The following is a 22,475-nucleotide window of genomic DNA, read 5'->3' as shown; positions in this document are numbered from 1 at the left end:
ATGCAAACATTTCTAAAAACCTGTTTTTGCTTTGTCATTATGGGGTATTGTGTGTAGATTGAGGGGGAAAAAAATATTTAATCAATTTTAGAATAATGCTGTAACATAAAATGTGGAAAAGGGGAAGGGGTCTGAATACTTTCTGAATACACTGCACTATACATGGCGTTACAATGACTTCACCTGAATGAGCAAAAAGCCCACTGATAGTCCTATGGAAACATACAGCTCACTGTCTCTCCTCTCTCTCCCTCAAGAGGCCAAAGGCTGTTACACAAAAATTGTACAAAGATACATCAAGCTCTTCAATGTTTATTAGTTTCAACATAAAAAGCAACACCCAGCCATGACATCTTAGCACTCTGGTGTGGGTGGGGGGGCAGGAGAGGAGCTGCCATTAGATTTGTTGAATCTCTCCCCCCTCACACTCTCTCTCTCATTATCACTCTACATCTTAACAGCAATTAACCCTCTTCAATAAGAGAGTATTTGCTGTCACTCTGGTATCATTTAATTACTATAAGGCTAGTGATGAAGAGCCATGGGATCCCTCGCTGCCTTATTAAGCCGTCATGGCCCCGTCCCAAATGGCACCAGAATCAGTACACTACTTTTTGACTAGGGCTCGTAGGGCTCTAGTCAAAAGTAGTCCACTATGTATGGAAAAGAGTACCGTTTGGAACGCAAGCCCATATCATTGTGTCAACGGCTTTCCTGAGTCTGAATCTGATGAACTGTCTGCTTTACTCTATCGGTAACCATTAGGGATGTCTGCTCAGCGTCTGAGCTGCTATAGCCTGGAGCTCTTAAAGTGTGTTCATTGCTCTAGTGGGAGTGTTGGAAGCTCTGTGAAAACAATGGTGCTGTATGTTCAGGGAACTTGTTAAAAGGTCTCTCTCAAATCCAAATGCATTTATTGGCATGAGAAGCAAACCATCAATGTATTCAATATACTTCACATTGTAATGGAATAATAGAAATAACACTAGAATGATAACAGTGGATAGTAATAGAAAGTATAATCAATAATAGGTTAAACATGAAAAAGAACACGCAACTATTATTACTACTAAAATGAATGCTGCCACTGTTATTTACACTAATACCACAACTATCCCTTCTATTACCAATAGTATAATTTCTACCAATAATCTCTCTGTCTCACTCACTCACACACACACACAACCCCTGTTTCGTGTTACCAGAGTGTAGTGACAGCCACTCCTCTTCCCCAGAGTGTGTAATCTCATTTAGTGAGCCACTGGTTTGAGAACCAGCCCCAAAACATTTCTAATTCTCTATTTATCCAATTATGAACACAACAACCTTGACCTTCTCTCCCCTTCACACTCGCAGGGTGCATCCCAAACCGCATATAGTCCACTACTTTTGACCAGGGCCCTAGTGCACTATATAGGGAATAGGGTGAAGCTGGGTGCTTCATATTTAATGTTCAGCTACGATGGGGATGAATCATAGTGGTTCTGTAATGTCCATAATGGGGGGTTAATGGGAGCAGTGGGTTTGAAAGATTGCTGGTGCTGAGTTATAGAATTAGAATTCCATTCAATTCTATTTATATGGTTGTTGCTAACACGGCAATTTGTTACTTCAAAAACGTTAATAGAGGTCTTTATAATCCATTAGGACACATTTTTTATCAGCGACATTTTAGCAGCCTGTGGGGTAAATTCTGTCGCTGTCCATGGTCCTGAAATGTTGCCAAAGCCACGCTTTGATGGCGAAAACTCGAAAGAACATGGATAGACCGGGGGAATAACAGTTCGCAGCTTCACTGATGCCAGAACAAACATACATAGGCCTAACAAATTGCGCCAGGAAAAGTAGTTCTCCCTTGGGTGGAGAGGGAAATGCAAGGGGCGATATAATACCCGAGATGTAATCAGGGATGTAGATGCGGACAATCAACGTTTTCCAGCCAGCTTTTAATTATGCATAATACACTGATAGGCCATATGCTCGTAAATAATTGGATAAATGACCGTATGTCTCTTCTTTGGGGGGGTCGGTGCTAAATGTAGTTGTAATGCTTTGTACATTTTATGCACACATAAATACCCTATCATAATCAGCCAAAATGTTCAATAATGATAAATAATTAAAACTTTGGGGGTCGTTGGCTACCCATCCAAAAACTAAAATGATCATATTATCCATATATATATATATATATATATATATATATATATATATATATATATTTAAATTCAATGGGTTATGATGCTGAAATCACCCACAGGCATTTGTGTCTTGAATGTCACATGATGGAAGCTTCGTGGTGGGTTTGGTGCTTGATTGAACAGCTGTGTCGTATTCAACTCACTCGAATCCAGAATGACCTGACGTTAAGGAAGAGAAGCCTGTGGATGCCAATCTCGGGACCGTTGTTTTATCCAAAGGAGAGACTTTATTTGTAGGCTGCATTTCGCAAAAGCTAACTTTGTTTTTGTTTAATCAGTGAAGCTTCATAGGCTATCCATATCCCCAAAAGGCTGCCGCTGCCCAGCTGCTGGCGCCAGGCTGAAGTGGAGTGCGCACGAGTATTGTCCTGTTGCGGGGCACTAAGCGCGCCACACATCCAATGCACACTGCATCTCCGGGAGTCAACAGTAGACAAGTGTAGAGCAACACGGGAGGAACGGTATTGTAAGAAAACGAGCGCTTTCCTCGACGAGACTTCTTTGTGAAGGTAAACAATGTTTATTTTAATTATTTCCTTCACTTTGAAGTGTCTCAGTAGGCTATCCGTAAATGTGTTCAAACAGTGCTCTTTATAACAACGTCTCCACGTGATATACTATATTGTTTTCTTCACTCACTGCTTTGTAAAAGTAACTTACTTTTAGAAGCGTAAGCTTATTCCTGTGATGTAGGCTCTAGAAGAAGAAAAAAACATTTAACTGTAAATGTCGAATAATGATACAATAAACACTGTCTAAATATTCAAATCCGTTTAGTCAGCTATTGCGTTTAATCGGAGGGAGATACCTGTATTATGTGGCGGGAAAACCTTTATTTTCACACTTCCATAAACAACTTTTTACCATGTAGATGTGAATGCGAACAGGTCGTTTTTACGACTGTGTGGGCACGATATTTTCAGCATGAACTAATATGTGTAAGCATTGGTTTAGTTTTTTAAAGATATGTCTGGAATTGACGTTGTTGGCGGGCTACTACAGATATAATTGCAAAAGCGTTTTGAAATTGCAAAAGCGAAGCGATATTGAACGCATCCCACTTCGTCATTTATTTTAGGTTTAGTGCATTACTGAAGAGCGTGACCAGGCAGACGTCGGTGGAAAGTGGAGTCAGTATCGATTTTGTTTGGTGGTTTGAGTTATCTGTGATGCTGTAATACGTTTGATAGCATATTTCACTATCACTATGATCAAACCTGAAACGATCGAAAACTATCTCTATTGTTATAAGGATACATCCACGCTTTTCCAGTTCAGGACCAAGGACAGCGATTCGAGGTATTCAAGGGCCAATACAGTACAGAGACCACTTAATTTTATGATAAACGTAGCCCTTGGACATTGTAATGGTTTAGATACTCCTTTGTGTGTCCGTTTACGATTCAGTCTTTGCGCCTTTAGATTCAATTATAAAGTCGTCCATTATAAATGTGTAAAGTCTATTTTGTATCATGATCAAATGTAAAATGCAATGCAATATCCCAAGCACTCTGCACTATAGAAAACGTTGTAGACAAACTTAGCTGAAAGCCAGTCATTGTGTGCCGGACCAATATTGGTAATAGCTGGGTTATGAGAGGGACTGAATGGCCAATTTCCCACAACTCAACAGACTATATAAAAGCCTAGAAGTAATAGTTGGCGGAAACTTTTAACAAAAACATTTCTATAGGCCTACAGTATATGTGACGCATGCAGCCATCAAACCCTTCCTGCCTCCCTCCTGCCAACCTGCTAAAGTAGCTGTTGAATTCTCTACTCCCCTTGTCTGGCAATCTTCTGAAGTGCAGCACCTCATAGCTAATACATATTTAATAATACAATCCTGTATTTACATTTTTTGGGGGGACTGGTAAAGACTAAGAAATGTCTTATCTTTACTGTGGAGGCGCTTCACTTAAATGAGTGTGCTGGATGGATAGCACTTTAGAATAGAATTTACATTAAGAATAATATGTTAGTCCCTATAGGCACATGCAACTGAATTGAGTGCTCATGCTAAATGAAATGTGCAAATGTTCTACTAATGCATGCGTATACACAGTGACTAATTAGTCTGTCTGTCATAAGGGGCGAACATGAAACCCATACGCATGTTACTCACATTGTAAATATGATATGATTAGGCCCAATCTAAGAATTTGTCAGCAAGGGCGATATCAAATATTTCCTCTTCTAAAGAGTCACCATGGAATAGAGTATAGAGTCACCTAAACAAATGAGTTGCAGGCAGCCTCGGCCCTCGGAGTACTTTGTAAACACATGACTAGTGGCCTCTGTCGTGTAGAGTTAACTAGGTTAGGCAAGGCTCACATTAACCCAACCATTTCCAGAGCATATAGGGGTGAGTTGGACAGCACATGGTAATGATATGTGTGCTTTAGTGGCATGGGCACACGATTATGGAATTGTCCCAATCAGTATTGTCCGCCGAAAGTCTGATAGGTTAGAGAGGGCTGCGTGTCGTTCATGTAGATAATCAACAAAAACAAGGATCAGAATGAGAAATTGGGTGATTTTGTCTTGTGCTTTAATTGCAGTTGATTATTATTTACAATCCTTCTCAATCCTGTAACTCTTGTGACAAAGGCGTTCCTTGTATGCCGGATTTTCCCTTTGCATCCCCAGGTCATTCCATGATAGTTGTCATAATCAAAGACTAACTAACTATCGTTTTGAATACAACTGAATACAATAAAACCGACTTTTTAAAATCGCTGTTGAAAAGTCATAATGAAGTAAGAGAGAAATGAGTTGTTATCTGCCAAGCCAATACATGCCTGTAGTCTGTAGCCTTGGAGACTGGCAGTCATGAACACGGACCAATGTCCTGGCTGCTACCATAGGCTAGTTCACAGCCGATGTACACTGGCACTGCGTCAGCATCAGCTTGACAGGGAGCTAATACCACTCTCTCGCTCTCTCTATTTCTGGTGGAGGTCTCATATCACAAAGTCTGCCTCTTCTTGTGCAGTCTGTCCTCCTGTCTGTCCGCTTTACACTATTACACTGTCTCAGCCTGTCTGTCTGTCCGTCCGTCCGTCTGTCTGTGTCCGTCCGTATGTCCGTCCCTCCGTATGTCCGTCCCTCCCTCCCTCCATGTCATAACACAGTGACTCGTGACTCTTACATGTAAGCGCTGTTTCTTCCGACTGGCCCATTAGCCTATTCAGTCTTCCTTAATGTGGGAACCTTAGTATTGTGCCGCACACAAAAGACACATGGCCAAGTTAAGTACTTAAAGAGAGAGTAGTACTTGGTCTCATGACAAGGCCAGAGAATGTGCCATTTCTCCGGGTAACTGGCTGTGTTGTGCCATTTGCCCCTCAAACGCATCCACCGCCATGACGTATGCCTCTATGTTATGATGAACTGTGGGAGAGTTCCTCGTAGCATACAGCTGAGGTATAAAGAGACTCATCTATGTGTCTTCATTTAAGTGAAAATACATTTGATCAGATCCAATATAGATTTCTGACATAATCAACGGTGGAGTGTCATCTGAAAGATTTTATTCGAGAAAATGATCACCAGACTTCCTCTTTTATTTTATTTTTGGACCAGTTGATTGACAGGCTGCTGACGATCTGGCCGTGTTTGAAGAGGCGGTAATTTCAACTAACTATCTACTATCTCTAACCCTAACCTTAACCCTTATCTTTACCCTAAATGTAACCCTTACACAAACCTTAAACCTAACCCTTATTCTAAACTTAAACCTAACCCTTATTCTAAACTTAAACCTAACCCTTACTGTAACCTTAGCCAGCAGTTGCTTATCAACAGATAGTATGACCATCTGTAGAGCATTTACAGATGGAAAATCGGGACTATACGAATAAATTGTGACCGAAGAGGCGAGCACAGCCAAGAAACACTGGCTGAGATCAGTCAGGGAGATGCCTTTGGAGCAGCATAAAAGGCTTGGAGTGAGGCAAGCACTGCTCAAGCATATTAACATGTTCTGACATGAACTGTCCCCAGGCACTCAGTCAGAGGCAGTCCGTTGTTGCCTCCGAACCCTAAAGACTCTAGGCTGGTAAGATGCCCTCTGCAGAGTCTCCAGAGGTTTAACTGTTGGGTTGAGTTTGTGTTAAAAAATTAAGCCCTCTTTTTTGTTGTTGGTGGAAATAGTTAGATGGGGGGCCATTGGAATGTTGTTTTGGGAGCGCAGAGGTGAAATAACATGACCTTTATGATCTGGGGAAGTGTACCGGGAGTCTTTGTAGATCAGGAAGACTGTGTTTGACGTATGAGTATGGCTGAGTTTGCACAGCCCTGTAGTGCCTATGCTATTGTATGCTAGTGCTATATACAGGGGCTATGGAGGGTGATGATTGTGGCTAGCTAGCTGCTAGATTCCACCATGGCCCCATGTCGTGTCCCCCATGTCGAGCCACTGTCCGCAGGGCCCTATAGTCCTCTGATGCTGTCCACCCCACTGACCGCCCGCTCGCATCAGTGGAACACACAGGCCACGTTACTCTGGAGACGGTGCTTAGCGACATCTGGCCGTCATGGAAACTGGGTCAGTGACTTTCACGAAAGGAGTGTACAGACGAATCCTTGACAGTCACAGAGAAATAATGTAAAAAAAAAAAACATTTTAGTTAACATGCATTTCTGTTCTACTACTGTCAAATGTTTGAGTAACTCCAGCCGTTATTGTGTTGGATTATAACCAGGTCCTAGCGTGACAATCACGTTCGGTGGTCGGGACCAAGTCGGTTGGGTAATAGAAGCCCAACTGGCTGTTTATACTGATGAATTTGCATGAGCTACTATGTTCAGAATGCTTGGTATTAAAATGAGCAGGTATAGCCTATTAGCAACATCTACAAACACAGAGTCGATGACGTCTAAATTGAGAGAATTCTCTACAAATCCCAAATGACACTAGATCATAACAAGGGCGGTTCCTCCAAACAACCAATGGATAACACTTTAGCCTAAACATATCAAAAGACTAAACATATACATTCCATATGTGATCCGGACCAGTGACCACCATGAACCCTTTTTCCACGAGGCTGTGAGAGTTCTGGGAACAGAGTTCTGTTTCATTGCAGGTTGGTTTCCCCCCCCCATCATTGACTTTCCGACGGTTGTGTTAAAAAACGGTAGTTGGTTTTTGGGTTGAATGGAGGCTGGGTGCATGCTAATTGAATGGACAGAGAGAGTACTGACTGACCTAGTTTCCTTAGTGATGATGCAGTGGGTTCCATTCCACTGGAGACAGTTAGATACATGTGCGCATCTGCCTAAATGGCGCTACATGGTCAATCTGACATCTGCTGTTGCGGTACAGCATTTACTGCAATGCGGCCTCCGCAGAAGTCAGAGCAAACATTCTTTTTGCGTTTCGCCGTCAACCAATCATGTCAACGTGGAGCAATACGGAGCCGTCCGCATTGTTTCAAAGTTTGAGAGGTGCACGGCGATGCAGTACGGAGCTTTTGATTTGGCCTCTGCATTCCTCTGGAGGCTATGCAATTGCGTCACACCCTCCATACGAAGCCTCCGACCACATTTTCGGATCAAGCATAAATTGGCTTTAAGTCGCTGTTAAAATGAACTCCGCCCTCGAGTGGTGAGTGGTGGGAAACACACCACAGAACAGACCTGGGTTATGTTCATAAAGCACCAACCGGAGAAAAATGAAACGGAACTGGGACTTGTCTAATAAGAAACAATCCTTTTAGATTTCTATTGCTTGCCATTATAAACAGAACCCAGAGTATGTGCATGGTCAAAATGTCTTCAGGTGCTATCAAATAAGACTGTTAGGTTTCTATAGTAATAGAAAATGCTGGACACGAAACAGGAAGTACGGTTCACTAGATTGTCGCTGTTGGGTGTTCATCCACGTATTGAATTCCAGTCACAGAATGGATGTGTCCATCTTCTTCAAAGGTAGTTTGTGAAAATGCAAAGAGGGACTATGGGGCTTTCTGGATCTCCCTGCTTGGGCCCTGGAAGCTTTGAACGTCTAATGAGACACATTGGTCAATAGACCGTTTTTCTCGGATCAATCACCGTTCATAATCCCATACGGGCTGGAACAATGTGTGGACTGAATTAGTATTCATAGTAGATTGAATGGGGCCTGTTGATCTCTTTGTGTGTGTGCGTGTGAATGGACATGGAGAATTTAAATGGTTATTGGCTGTGGGTATCCTTTGATCTAATCCGAAATGTGTGTGTGTGTGTGTGTGTGTGCGTACAGTATGTGTGTGCAGATGCACACACTTGGTGGTTCGAGCCCTGAATGCTGATTGGCTGAAAGCTGTGGTATATCAGACCGTATACCATGGGTATGCCAAAACATGTATTTTTACTGCTCTAATTACGTTGCGTCATGCCTAAGAATAGCCCTCATAAGTGGATCCATACAAATCTAGGAAACTTATAAAAAAAACAGATGATTCCAAAATGTAAAAAAAAACACTAACTACTGATGTTAAGCATTTAATCTTGCTATCCTTTGGGTAGGAGAAACAGACTGCCTTAGGCAGAGAGCAGAGCAAATGGCTCCTCAAAAGGTTGCTACCACTAGGATAATGACATCTGAGGGAATTGGAAATAAGTTGTCAAAGAGAAGATTAATATTTCATATTCTCGTTTTTTTTTCTCATTTTCATGTTGAGGTAGAGGAATTTGTTCTGCCCTGACGGCAACAATTTCACCATGACACTTAGACGTCAACTAGATAGAAGTGGGAATGCAGTTTGATAGTCTAACTGCCTGGTATTTTCACTGCAGAAAAGATAAGTCTGTCTGGATATTTCTCCTAGTCTTTTACTTGTATATGACCCAAAGGTCAACAACACCACCCTGCACTGGTTGCTTTCTCCTGGTATGAGAGTTCATGAATATAACAACATAGAATATCTTTGCTAATAACTTCCTGTGGAAGTAGCTGTTTGGACACTTTTCATAGAACAAGTTAACAGGCATTAATGCCCAACTGAAAGATGAAGAGAACATTTCTACTCTATTTCTTCTGTATTGCAGGTCCATATTCGTTCAAATCCTAAAAGGCCTCCTTATCTTCCAGCATCAGACAGTGACTATGTAGCAAAGTCAGGCATGGCAAAGTTCTCCCTGCCTCCACTTGTCTCTGGTTCATTCCACATGCCTTGGGCCATTTTCTCCCAATACAAACAATTGTCGAGCCCCTCTGACAACCAGTCTCCCCATCTGCGACAGCGAGCCCGAAAAACCTGCAAACGCCACCGTCCAAATACAGTTGAAATGGAGAATCACACGCTTTCACCCTATTCCCCAGCCACTTTAATATGGACAGACTATTTCTGACTGATCGCACAAGGACTAATGATGTCTCTAAGTCTGTTCGGTCATTATGTTTTGTATAATTTAGTATTCTGTCATTTGGTGCTCTGTCAGTATTGTGATTTAGTGTCCTGTCATTTTGTATTGTCATTCAGTGTCCCATCATTTAGGCATAGCTTTTTGTCATCTATCATTTCAAATTCTGTTATTTAGAAAACTGTAATTGTGTCTATACATTGAAGCTCAAACTGCCTTGATAGATCTCTATTTTTAGAGGTTTGGTAATGATGCCTTGTGGGTGTAATGAGCGCAATGGGATGCTAGCATCGAATGTTAACCGCCCTATGATAAAACACAGTAGCCTGTCAATGAATGGCCTTGTGCGTCACGCGCAAGCTAGCGCTTCACATGCTAGCGAAGCCACCGGTGTTGAAAGGCTGGTATTAATGTCTAAGTGGACGTGTGGGTCGAAGCTTTACTGAATGGGGACTGATTGGCTACCTGATAATGGCCCTCATTTGCTTTCCCCTCATTGCTTACACATGCTGGACCTTTGTGCTAAAAAAGTCCTATTTGATTGACTGGTGAGTCTATGGCTGTGTCCCAATCACTTTATCACCTCCTCGTCTCCTTTCCTTCCTGATAGCTGACCAATGGTAATTTTCCACCTCTGAGTGAGGTACATGGCTCAGATTTACTTTTGGATTGAAGAGAAGGCATATGGACCTTTTGCCTTCATCCACTTCTAATTAAATGTAATTGATTTTCTAATTGTCCAAATTAAAAAGTGGTTCATTGGTAATGATAGAATAGGCCAGTGTCATTACACGCATAGCTGTACCATAGTGAGTCAACCGTAGTGGGAGAGATGACATGTCAGAGTCATCAGATGAGGTCAGAGGTCAGATGAGATATTTACATTACCAAGTCATTACCGCTGTCGCACCAATGGCTCTGACTCAGTCCTTTGAAACGCTGAACATGCAAAAGCCCTTTTAATTAGATACATTAGTCTCATCTTATACATTTGTACCCATATGTTATTGATATCGTGATACAAGGGGTCGTAGGCGCAAATGTTATCAATATCTGTGATACAAGGGGTCGTAAGGCCATATTATCAATATCTGTGACACAAGGGGTCGTAAGGCCATATTATCAATATCTGTGATACAAGGGGTCGTAAGGCCATATTATCAATATCTGTGATACAACGGGTCGTGAGGCCACACGAAGCCACCCAAGTCGATGCAAAGAGAGAAAAAACAAAGCCTGATTAGATTGGTATTTCTCTCACACACTCCCACTTGAAAACTGCCAGTGACAGTAAACAGACAACTCATTATGTAAAATGACTGCCTTTTCAACACATATCCCCATGCATGCCAAGAAACCAGGCTTCCGGCTAGCGTGGGCAACAGCTAATGCAACCAAGTGATCAGTGCTGCTTATGACTGATGGAGCATCAACATCAATAAGCTGTTGCATATGTCACACCACCATAGCGTAATACCGCTGGACTTTTGCTTGACCGGATCATGTTGTGTTAATCCGATCGGTCTTGACCGGATCAAGTTGTGTTAGTCAGATCAGTCTTGACTGGATCATGTTGTGTTAGTCAGATCGGTCTTGACCGGATCATGTTGTGTTAGTCAGATCGGTCTTGACCGGATCATGTTGTGTTAGTCAGATCGGTCTTGACCGGATCATGTTGTGTTAATCCGATCGGTCTTGACCGGATCATGTTGTGTTAGTCAGATCGGTCTTGACCGGATCATGTTGTGTTAGTCAGATCGGTCTTGACCGGATCATGTTGTGTTAGTCAGATCGGTCTTGACCGGATCATGTTGTGTTAGTCAGATCGATCTTGACCGGATCATGTTGTGTTAGTCCGATCGGTCTTGACCGGATCATGTTGTGTCAGTCAGATCGGTCTTGACCGGATCATGTTGTGTTAGTCAGATCGGTCTTGACCGGATCATGTTGTGTCAGTCAGATCGGTCTTGACCGGATCATGTTGTGTTAGTCCGATCGGTCTTGACCGGATCATGTTGTGTCAGTCCGATCGGTCTTGACCGGATCATGTTGTGTTAGTCCGATCGGTCTTGACCGGATCATGTTGTGTCAGTCAGATCGGTCTTGACCGGATCATGTTGTGTTAGTCCGATCGGTCTTGACCGGATCATGTTGTGTCAGTCAGATCGGTCTTGACCGGATCATGTTGTGTTAGTCCGATCGGTCTTGACCGGATCATGTTGTGTCAGTCAGATCGGTCTTGACCGGATCATGTTGTGTTAGTCAGATCGGTCTTGACCGGATCATGTTGTGTCAGTCCGATCGGTCTTGACCGGATCATGTTGTGTCAGTCAGATCGGTCTTGACCGGATCATGTTGTGTCAGTCAGATCGGTCTTGACCGGATCATGTTGTGTCAGTCAGATCGGTCTTGACCGGATCATGTTGTGTCAGTCAGATCGGTCTTGACCGGATCATGTTGTGTCAGTCCGATCGGTCTTGACCGGATCATGTTGTGTCAGTCCGATCGGTCTTGACCGGATCATGTTGTGTCAGTCAGATCGGTCTTGACCGGATCATGTTGTGTCAGTCCGATCGGTCTTGACCGGATCATGTTGTGTCAGTCAGATCGGTCTTGACCGGATCATGTTGTGTCAGTCAGATCGGTCTTGACCGGATCATGTTGTGTCAGTCAGATCGGTCTTGACCGGATCATGTTGTGTCAGTCAGATCGGTCTTGACCGGATCATGTTGTGTCAGTCAGATCGGTCTTGACCGGATCATGTTGTGTCAGTCCGATCGGTCTTGACCGGATCATGTTGTGTCAGTCCGATCGGTCTTGACCGGATCATGTTGTGTCAGTCAGATCGGTCTTGACCGGATCATGTTGTGTCAGTCAGATCGGTCTTGACCGGATCATGTTGTGTCAGTCAGATCGGTCTTGACCGGATCATGTTGTGTTAGTCCGATCGGTCTTGACCGGATCATGTTGTGTTAGTCCGATCGGTCTTGACCGGATCATGTTGTGTCAGTCCGATCGGTCTTGACCGGATCATGTTGTGTCAGTCAGATCGGTCTTGACCGGATCATGTTGTGTCAGTCAGATCGGTCTTGACCGGATCATGTTGTGTCAGTCAGATCGGTCTTGACCGGATCATGTTGTGTCAGTCAGATCGGTCTTGACTGGATCATGTTGTGTTAATCAGATGGGCTGAATTAAGGAATATGAGGAGTAATGTAAGGTGTTGGAGTCATTCACAGGCCTCCCCAGCACTATTAGTGGCATGTGGTTAGGCCCTGAGGCAAGGCGAGGACAGCCAAACCGACAACTGCAGTTCCAAGTTCAGCTTTTTCAAAATCAGCCCAATGTTCATGAACCACAATACACTATATGGTTATTTGAATAATTATTTTTATTTTGAGAGATCAGGGCACTAGGCTATTTTCTAAAATACAGCAAAACAACTGACAAAGTAATACGCTAATATAAAAGTACACTGAACTATGATACACCGATTAGTTGTCAGGATGGAAAGGAGAGCAGGGAGGATTACTGGGACATTTTTGACACACTGAGACATGCCTGGCAGGCAGCGCTGCCTCCCAGGTAATGCTCCTGGCTTAAACTACCTACAAGTTTGTCTGGCAATTGACAACTGGGACGCAGGCTTGACCATTGGGTCTTAGCCATTGCCTTACAATTGACCATTAGGACATAGACATGGCCTTATCATTGACTACTGTGACACCGACCACTTTCTATTAACTCTCCACTAACTCCATACTCTCTGTTTCCTTGCAGCTTCTCTTTCTGCCGGTGGCGCCTCCTGCAGTTGTGGATGTGGTATGACCCTGTGTGGCAGGAAGGTGTTGACGGTGCTGAGCAGCGTGTTCGCTGTGTGCGCCCTGGGCCTGCTGGGCGTCGCTGTCAGTACTGACTACTGGCTCTATCTAGAGGAGGGTGTCATCCTGCCCCTCAACCAGAGTACCGAGTTACGCATGTCCCTGCACTCGGGCCTCTGGAGGGTCTGCTTCACAGCTGGTAAGTTTCTGGTTAGGGGTAGAGGTTACCCCTTAAGTACAGATCTAGGATCAGTTCAGCTTATAGATACATATGTCCCTGCAGTCAGAGATGTGGAGAGTCTGATTCATATTTGGTGAGTAGATGTTGCCCCTCAGGCACAAATGTAAGGTCAAGGTCAATAAAATATATATGTATGTATGTATGTATGTATGTATGTATGTATGTATGTATGTATGTATGTATGTATGTATGTATGTATGTATGTATGTATGTATGTATGTATGTATGTATGTATGTATGTATGTATGTATGTATGTATGTATGTATGTATGTATGTGTGTGTGTGTGTATATGCTTTCTCACAAACCCCAGATAGGTACAGTGAAATGTGTGGTTTTACGGGGTCAGCCATACACTCTTAGAAAAAGGGTTCCAAAAGGGTTCTTCAGCTGTCCCCGTGGAGAACCCTTTTTGGTTCCAGGTAGAACCCTTTTGGAACACACAACCCAAAAGGGTTCTACCTGCAACCAAAAAGGGTTCTCCTATTGGGACAGCCGAAAAACCCATTTGGAACCCTTTGGGTTGTGTGTACCCTTTGTACAGAGGGTTCTACATGAAACCAAAAAGGATTCTACCTGGAACCAAAAAAAGGTTGTTCTATGGGGACAGCCAAATAACCCTTTAAGGTTCTAGATAACACCTTTTTTTCTAAGAGTTTAGTAGTACGACGCCCCTGGAGCAAATTGCTCAAGGACACATTGTCAGATTTCTACTTTGTCGGCTCTGGTATTAGAACCATCGGCCCAACGCTCTAACTGCTAAGCTACCTGCCGCCCTAGATGTTGCCCCTTACCTAGACGTTGCCCCTTACCCGCCCCTTAGGCATACCTACCAAGAGATTTCTCGTCAGTTATAGTCACAGCTGTGTACATTCCCCCTCAAGCAGACACCAAGATGGCCATTAAGGAACTTCACTGGACTATATGCAAACTGGAAACCATATATCCTGAGGCTGCATTTATTGTAGCTGGGGATTTTAACAAAGTAAATTAGAGAACAAGGCTACCTAAATTCTACCAGCATATTAATTGCGCTACACGCGGGGGAAATACCCTCGACCACTGCTACTCTAACTTCTGCGATGCATACAAAGCCCTCCCTTTGGCAAATCCGACCACGACACCATCTTGCTCCTACCGTCTTATAGGCAGAAACTCAAACAGGATGTACCAGTGACGAGAACCATTCAACGCTGATCCGACCAATTTGTAGCCACGCTTCAAGATTGTTTTGATCACGCAGACTGGAATATGTTCTGGTCAGCCTAAGAGAACAACATCGACCTATACGCTGACTCGGTGAGTGCATTTATAAAGAAGTGCATTGGAGATGTTGTGCCCACTGTGACTATTAAAACCTACCCTAACCAGAAACCGTGGATGGATGGCGGCATTTGCGCAAAACTGAAAGTCCGATCCACCACATTTAACCATGGAAAGAATATGACTAAATATATCAACGGCTCAGACACGAGACGTATGTGGCAGGGTCTACAGACAATCACGGACTACAAAAAAGAAGACCAGCCACGTCACGGACACCGACGTCATGCTTCCAGACAAACTAAACACCTTCTTTGCCCGCTTTGAGGATAATAAAGTGCCACTGTCGCGGCCCGCTAACAAGGACTGCGCCCCAGACGACACAATTGCCATCACACTGCACACTGCCCTATCCCATCTGGACAAAAGGAATACCTATGTAAGAATGCTGTTCATTGACTACAGCTCAGCATTCAACACCATAGTACCCTCCAAGCTCATCATCAAGCTGGAGGCCCTGGGTGTCAACCCTGCCCTGTGCAATTGGGTCCTGGACTTTCTGATGGGCCGCCCCCAGGTGGTGAAGGTAGGAAACAACATCTCCACTTCGCTGACCCTCAACACTAGGGGACAACAAGGGTGCGTGCTCAGCCCCCTCCTGTACTCCCTATTCACCCACGACTGCATGGCCATGTCACCCAAAACCCTGACAAACTTCTACAGATGCACAATCGAGAGCATCCTGTCGGGCTGTGTCATAGCCTGGTACGGCAACTGCACTGCCCTCAACCGCAAGGCTCTCCAGAGGGTGGTGCAGTCTGCGCAACGCATCACTGGGGGCAAACTACCTGCCCTCCGTGACACCTACAGCACCCGATGTCACAGGAAGGCCAAAAAGATCATCAAGCACATCAACCACCTGAGCCACTGCCTGTTCACACCGCTACCATCCAGAAGGCGAGGTCAGCACAGGTGCATCAAAGCAGGGACCCGAGAGACTGAAAAACAGCTTCTATCTCAAGGCCATCAGACTGTTAAACAGCAATCACTAACTCGGACAGGCTGCTGCCTACATTGAAATCCAATCAATGGCTACTTTAATAAATGGATCACTAGTCACTTTATACTATGCCACTCTAAATAATGCCACTTTAATAATGTTTACATTACTCATATCACATGTATATACTGTATTTTATACCATCTATTGCACTTTGCCTATGCCGCTCGGCCATCGCTCATCCCTATACTTACATGTACACATTCACATTCACCCCTTTAGCTTTCTGTGTATTAGGTAGTTGTTGGGGAATTGTTAGATTGCTTGTTAGATATTACTGCCCTGTCGGAACTAGAGGCACAAGCATTTCACTACACTCGCATTAACATCTGCTATCCATGTGTATGCGACAAATACAATTTGATTTGATCATCATAACCCTTAACCATTCAGGGACACTGACCAGTGTTTACTTCAGTTTCTATGTTTAATGACTGGTACCTTCTAGCTGGCCTCGGTGCCAGTCTGTTTCTGTTTTTGGTAAGTGATGACAGGAAGTTGGCGAGGAGGAGAAACAGGCTGGCACTCCAGTCCTGATTCACTAGACCGTCACAGGACCCACTCTTGAGAGTCAAATGTTCATCCTCTTCTCTCTCCACTCCCTCCCGGCTGCATCCCAATAATCTGTCCTTGAGTTACCCTGTCTACCCATGTTGGGTTATTACCATTACTTGTCCTGTCAACTCACCCTGGCTGCTCTCTCGCTCTAGGACGCTGACAGAGAAAAATCATGCTCTTCTACATTTCCTTTGTCACTACCCCATGTGTCCTATTGCTGAACTGTTCGTCAGCGCTGGCCATGCCGCTCGTCCTTCCAGCATACAACACCTGTCTTATTATGCAGGTCCATAAACTGGCCCACTTTCTGAAGACACAGTAGCGACCCTACTAGCCAAGCTAACCCAACACCCCTGTTCACTTTCTCCTTCTACTCTGACCGTGAAAAGCCTTGTTTAAAGGGGAATTAACACTGGCTTTTCTCCACCCTGCATGGTTACCTTGTGCCCTATTACAGGGATGCTCCTCCACTTCTGACCCCACCCCCTCACCGCACTGAGGCATGCTGGGAGCTTGAAGCAGGAAGTGTAAGCAGGAAGTACTAACTTTCACCCCTTTTCTCTCTTAGCGACGCCATCTTTCAAAGTGTTTCCGAGCAGTAAACCAGGTATTCACTTCCTCTCTGATGTACTGTACTCTCTCCCCAGGTAGCCTCTGGATACTGAGGCTGACACAATCAACTGTAGCCAGTGCATTAGAATAAAACTAGTGACCTAACATTTACTGTATTTAAAATGCATGCACTTGCTAAGTAATATTTGTGAGGACAATAAACAGGATTTGTTTCTATATTGCCGTTATACCAGTGAAGGCTGGTGGAGGTATGAATGGGGAGGACGGGCTAATTTCTCCCTTCACCAGCGTTATACTTTCCAGGAAGCATCACAAAGTGGCATGATGGTACAAAGCACACTCCTAGGTACTTTCATGTAACATGTCTTTTTTTGCCCTCAGTGTCCATCTTGACCTCCATAAAGCCTCAAGCAACACACTGTCAACATGACATGTTTCTGTGGTGATTAAATAGCGGATGTTTTGTTCTGGTCCAAAAGACCAACTTCCATTGAAGTTTTAGCTGCGATTTAATGGCCTTGTTGCTAAACTGCCCCAACTAGCCTTCTGTTTGACCCAGAAAATCTAGGCTTGTGTTGGGTTAGTTAGGCCCTGTGTGTCTGTCACTATCTGACTCCGTACTGTTACGATACATCGTTACACCATAGAGAGTGAATGGGCTGTGTTAGGCCCAGTATTGCTGCTGCTGAGCGTCCATTGAGTGGTGGTGTTAAATGCAGCTGTTGGTCCCAGTTTCTGTTTGATTTGTGCCTATACTGACTCTGGTCAATCCACTGTATAGAAGCTCGCTTCTCTCATGCCCATGAGACTAGGAAGATGATGTTATGACTAGGGTGCTATAGTAGTTTGCAAACAGGATTGAACATGCTTTTTAGTCCAGGAGTATGCCTAATAGAAGTCCAGTAAACCACCTCATAGCAAGTAAGAAAAATGAAGGGGATTTGTTATTGAGTTAGAACAAACTGAAATCAGCCAGCTATCGACTTTGGACCATAGACATTAAAAACAGTAGATAGTGCTGACGTCATCCGCGCGTCATATTTTTGCATGGCACCTCCTCGTAGCCTGCCGGCCCGTAATTGGTCTGCGTCAGTACATGGTCCTGTATGACAACAAATGTAGTAGTCAGAATGGATCAGTATTTGACTAAATATCTTAATGTGTAGCGAACTTTAAAAGAATTCACAGTGGGGATCGAAGGTGATCCATAATAAACTAATTTTAGAGCGCAAAACGTCCCCCAAAAATGTTTTGGGTCCTTCTGGTGATGGGAATTTTTATAGGCTTTCTAGGGCAGACCAGGGCTTTTGGCAGCGCTAGGTTGCTATGCAGTAGAAGACCAGCAGAGCTAGTGACTTCACGCTCCAGTCCAGAAACTGGGGGCCTGCTTTGGACATGTAGGGGTACTGTACAAAAGTACAAACGCGTCCTTTCATTCCACCAAACCATCTAACAATGGTTCACCTGTTCACCAAGTCCTCCTCCTGGCCTAACCAGTCATCTGAGTGCCCACACTCATTTTCAGGTACAATGCTGGGAAATGGTGCTCTAATTTGGATGATGTTTTTCTGGGCAGAGCTGAATAGTATTTATGAACATATAGTATGTCTGAAAGTTGCAGTCTAATTTGATTCCATTTATTATAGAATCATTTTTTACTGCAGTCCATCATTGCTATAGCAATAGTTGTGCAACACCATTAAATCCATTTGCTGCAATCTCTACATCATTTAGACTTGTCTAGTGTTACTGATAATGGTGTTTGTCATCGTTGACACAATGATATGGGCTGTGTTCCAAATGGGCCCCCTTTTCCCTACATAGTGCATTAGAGAGAGAGAGATTCTCTCCTATGTCTATTCCCATCTCTATGCAACAGTTGTCTCCTATGTCTATTCCCATCTCTATGCTACAGTTCTCTCCTATGTCTATTCCCATCTCTATGCAACAGTTCTCTCCTATGTCTATTCCCATCTCTATGCTACAGTTCTCTCCTATGTCTATTCCCATCTCTATGCTACAGTTCTCTCCTATGTCTATTCCCATCTCTATGCTACAGTTCTCTCCTATGTCTATTCCCATCTCTATGCAACAGTTCTCTCCTATGTCTATTCCCATCTCTATGCTACAGTTCTCTCCTATGTCTATTCCCATCTCTATGCAACAGTTCTCTCCTATGTCTATTCCCATCTCTATGCTACAGTTCTCTCCTGTCTATTCCCATCTCTATGCAACAGTTCTCTCCTATGTCTATTCCCATCTCTATGCTACAGTTCTCTCCTGTCTATTCCCATCTCTATGCAACAGTTCTCTCCTATGTCTATTCCCATCTCTATGCAACAGTTCTCTCCTATGTCTATTCCCATCTCTATGCAACAGTTCTCTCCTATGTCTATTCCCATCTCTATGCAACAGTTCTCTCCTATGTCTATTCCCATCTCTATGCAACAGTTCTCTCCTATGTCTATTCCCATCTCTATGCAACAGTTCTCTCCTATGTCTATTCCCATCTCTATGCAACAGTTCTCTCCTGTCTATTCCCATCTCTATGCAACAGTTCTCTCCTATGTCTATTCCCATCTCTATGCAACAGTTCTCTCCTATGTCTATTCCCATCTCTATGCAACAGTTCTCTCCTATGTCTATTCCCATCTCTATGCAACAGTTCTCTCCTATGTCTATTCCCATCTCTATGCAACAGTTCTCTCCTGTCTATTCCCATCTCTATGCAACAGTTCTCTCCTATGTCTATTCCCATCTCTATGCAACAGTTCTCTCCTATGTCTATTCCCATCTCTATGCAACAGTTCTCTCCTATGTCTATTCCCAACTCTATGCAACAGTTCTCTCCTGTCTATTCCCTATTCATCTACAGTCATGCCATTTCATTCCTGCACAATTCCATCGATTAACTCTACTTACCCCCTTTTCTAGCGATGAGCCCTCTAGTGTGTGGGCTTTGTATTCACATGTTAAAGGTGTAGTAAAGGGTTAGTAAAGGGTTAATGAATGCCGTCTTCTCCTTTGCTTGTGTTGTAGGAGATGAGAAGGGCCGTTGTTTCACCATTCAGTATGTGATGCCCACCAACGTGCAGCTGACGTCTGAGTCTACGGTTAGTGTGCTGAGTAAGTGAAGAAGACTTGTCGTACGCTCATCTCAGTCTCATTTTCCTCTGTTCTGGGGACATATCATGTGTCTTAGAGTAGGAGTGCTGATTTAGGATCAGTTTTACCTTTTTAGATCACAATGTATAAGATAACATGGACAGGCGGATCTGATCCTAGATCAGCACTCCTACGCTGAGATGCTTTAGGAATACGGGCTCTGGTCCCCAGCAGAAACACACCCGTTCTGTTGTGGGAGGGCATAAATGTAGAGCCAAGAGTTTTTCCTGAATGTATGACCGGGCAAGTCATTAACTATCCCATAACCAGAGTTGTTCCAGATCAGATCACATGGTCAGGAAAAGCTCTTGGCCTAAATGAGGCCACCGGACAGACTGCTGTCACTTTAGGCCTCAAGATATTTCTGTTGTTAAAGTCTAAAAATAATTTGACATGAGTTGAGTAATAGATGAGGGGTATGCCTGAGGAGAGGAAGCACATGCTTCATCATCAGTCCCCCAGGGTCCATTCTGATCACATCAAACAAAAGGCATGAGTTTCAATGGAATGTCCTTCCTTTGCCTACATTACTCACAATTATCTTAATGAATAATAGTCAATTCTGTGGACAATGATGCGATACACATGCTGTATGTCTCATACATATGACATTCTCCCAGAGAGACCGAAGGTACTCATGGTATATGCTTTGAAGCATGGTGTATGCCAGGGGTAGGTAACTAGATTCAGCGGCGGGACGATTTTTGTCTGAGCGAATGGTTGATTATAATCCTTTGTAGAAGTGCAAATTGACCACAACTAAGCCCAAAAACAGATTGTATTTGAAAATAAGAATACATTTCATACCTTCATTACGTTGAGACAGCATCACATATGTCTGTTTGCTTTTTTTTTGTGGAAATACTTGGGAACAGATTTAGTCATTTTAAACTATAAAAAAAAAAAAAAGATTTTCCAAAAAACGACAAAGTTTCTGTTACTAAAAACTTTGGGGGGGGGGGGCAAAAAATGAAACGAGGGCCGATTTTGGCCGCCTGTCGCCAACCCCTGCCGTATGCTCTATGTGTAAGAGAAAATATAAATCCATACGGCACAGGCTTGGGATGGACTGAATGGACATAAGGTACAGTAGAGCTACAGTGGTCCTAACTGACACATATCCACAGAATCCACACATCTCCCCCATATAGATGTATGTTTGGGCTATTCCTGACTTGCCCCTGAGGCATGGCTCATTCCACTCTAACAAGGGATACGGGGGGGAGATATGAAAAATGCAAGGGCGCAATTTCCTTTTGCGAGAGATTCCCCTCAGGCCAAATGCAGATGGATACACACAGGATGGGTACTGCTCAGACAGGCACTAGGACCATGGAGACACACTGTCAAAGGAGAGAAGCTCTGGGCCAGCTATCTGAAATGCAGTTTGACTATATCTAAAATACAGAGTGAGAGAGATTCCCATAAGGCCTAAAGTGAAGAAGATGGGCAAATTAATATTTACAAAACTCAGAAAGCAGTAACAAGACCTGTGGGGGAGTCTGTCGCTCTCACAATTTAAATAATTTGCAAAACCCACAGACCCGACCAATATACTACCGGAATCAATTTTATTAAACACATACTTCAGAAATATTGTGCTGATTGGCTCTATTCTAATACAATTGTATCTGTAGATGCAATATCCCATGTTAGACAATCGCATGTTTTCCCAATATTTAAAGATTTGATTGATCCAATGGGAGCTCCTGCACTGTCCAGTAATTTAACCCATTTAATGGCTGGAAAGCATATACGGCACTCAGGCTGTAGAATAGACCTACCTCTTTACCCATACTATGCAGTTTGACCTCCTACGGTCCGCTCCTGCTTCATAGCATAGTTATGTTGGTATGGTTAAATAAGAATCAAGGAAGAAACCATTCACAGTGGGGGGGGGGGCAGCAGCATCTCCTTAAGTTGAGATGCCTGTGGAGACATCCCAGGCAGTGGAACCAACCCTTGATGTGTTCAAATGGAATGAGACCAGGAACAAGGGGTAGCTAGCTATATTGCTCCTTGTTTGTCAGAAACCCCAAGAGAGAAAAGCAATCAACTGTGGGAAGTTGAAAAAAAAGTTACAAAACCAATTTAACCAGGAAACAAATCTAGTGTTTGCTATATGCCGTTCACTGCTTTAGGGTTATTTTACGGAGTCAATCATGCTGTGTTTTATCTCAGTGGTTAGAGGACACATTTAATTGGCTCAATTTAAACTCTTCATAGAACACAAAAAGACTCGTC

At 43.6% G+C, this 22,475-nt stretch overlaps 1 protein-coding gene across 1 annotated transcript in view; it reads left to right on the top strand.

Annotated features, from left to right (window-relative positions):
- Positions 1 to 2,620: 2,620 nt before the first annotated feature.
- Positions 2,621 to 22,475, top strand: part of LOC106585659 (voltage-dependent calcium channel gamma-5 subunit) — a 33,452-nt gene continuing 13,597 nt past the window's right edge. The window contains exons 1-3 of the mRNA XM_014172111.3: positions 2,621 to 2,710; positions 13,332 to 13,571; positions 20,106 to 20,192. Coding sequence (XP_014027586.1) covers positions 13,376 to 13,571; positions 20,106 to 20,192 — 283 coding nt within the window. The 5' untranslated portion in view covers positions 2,621 to 2,710; positions 13,332 to 13,375. The remainder of the gene's footprint in view (positions 2,711 to 13,331; positions 13,572 to 20,105; positions 20,193 to 22,475) is intronic.

This window comes from Salmo salar, chromosome 02, assembly GCF_965601325.2.
Source record: "Salmo salar chromosome 02, fSalSal1, whole genome shotgun sequence".
NCBI classification, from domain to species: domain Eukaryota; kingdom Metazoa; phylum Chordata; class Actinopteri; order Salmoniformes; family Salmonidae; genus Salmo; species Salmo salar.
The sequence above is the reverse complement of the archived record's forward strand: the minus strand, read 5'-3'. Positions and strand labels throughout refer to the sequence as shown.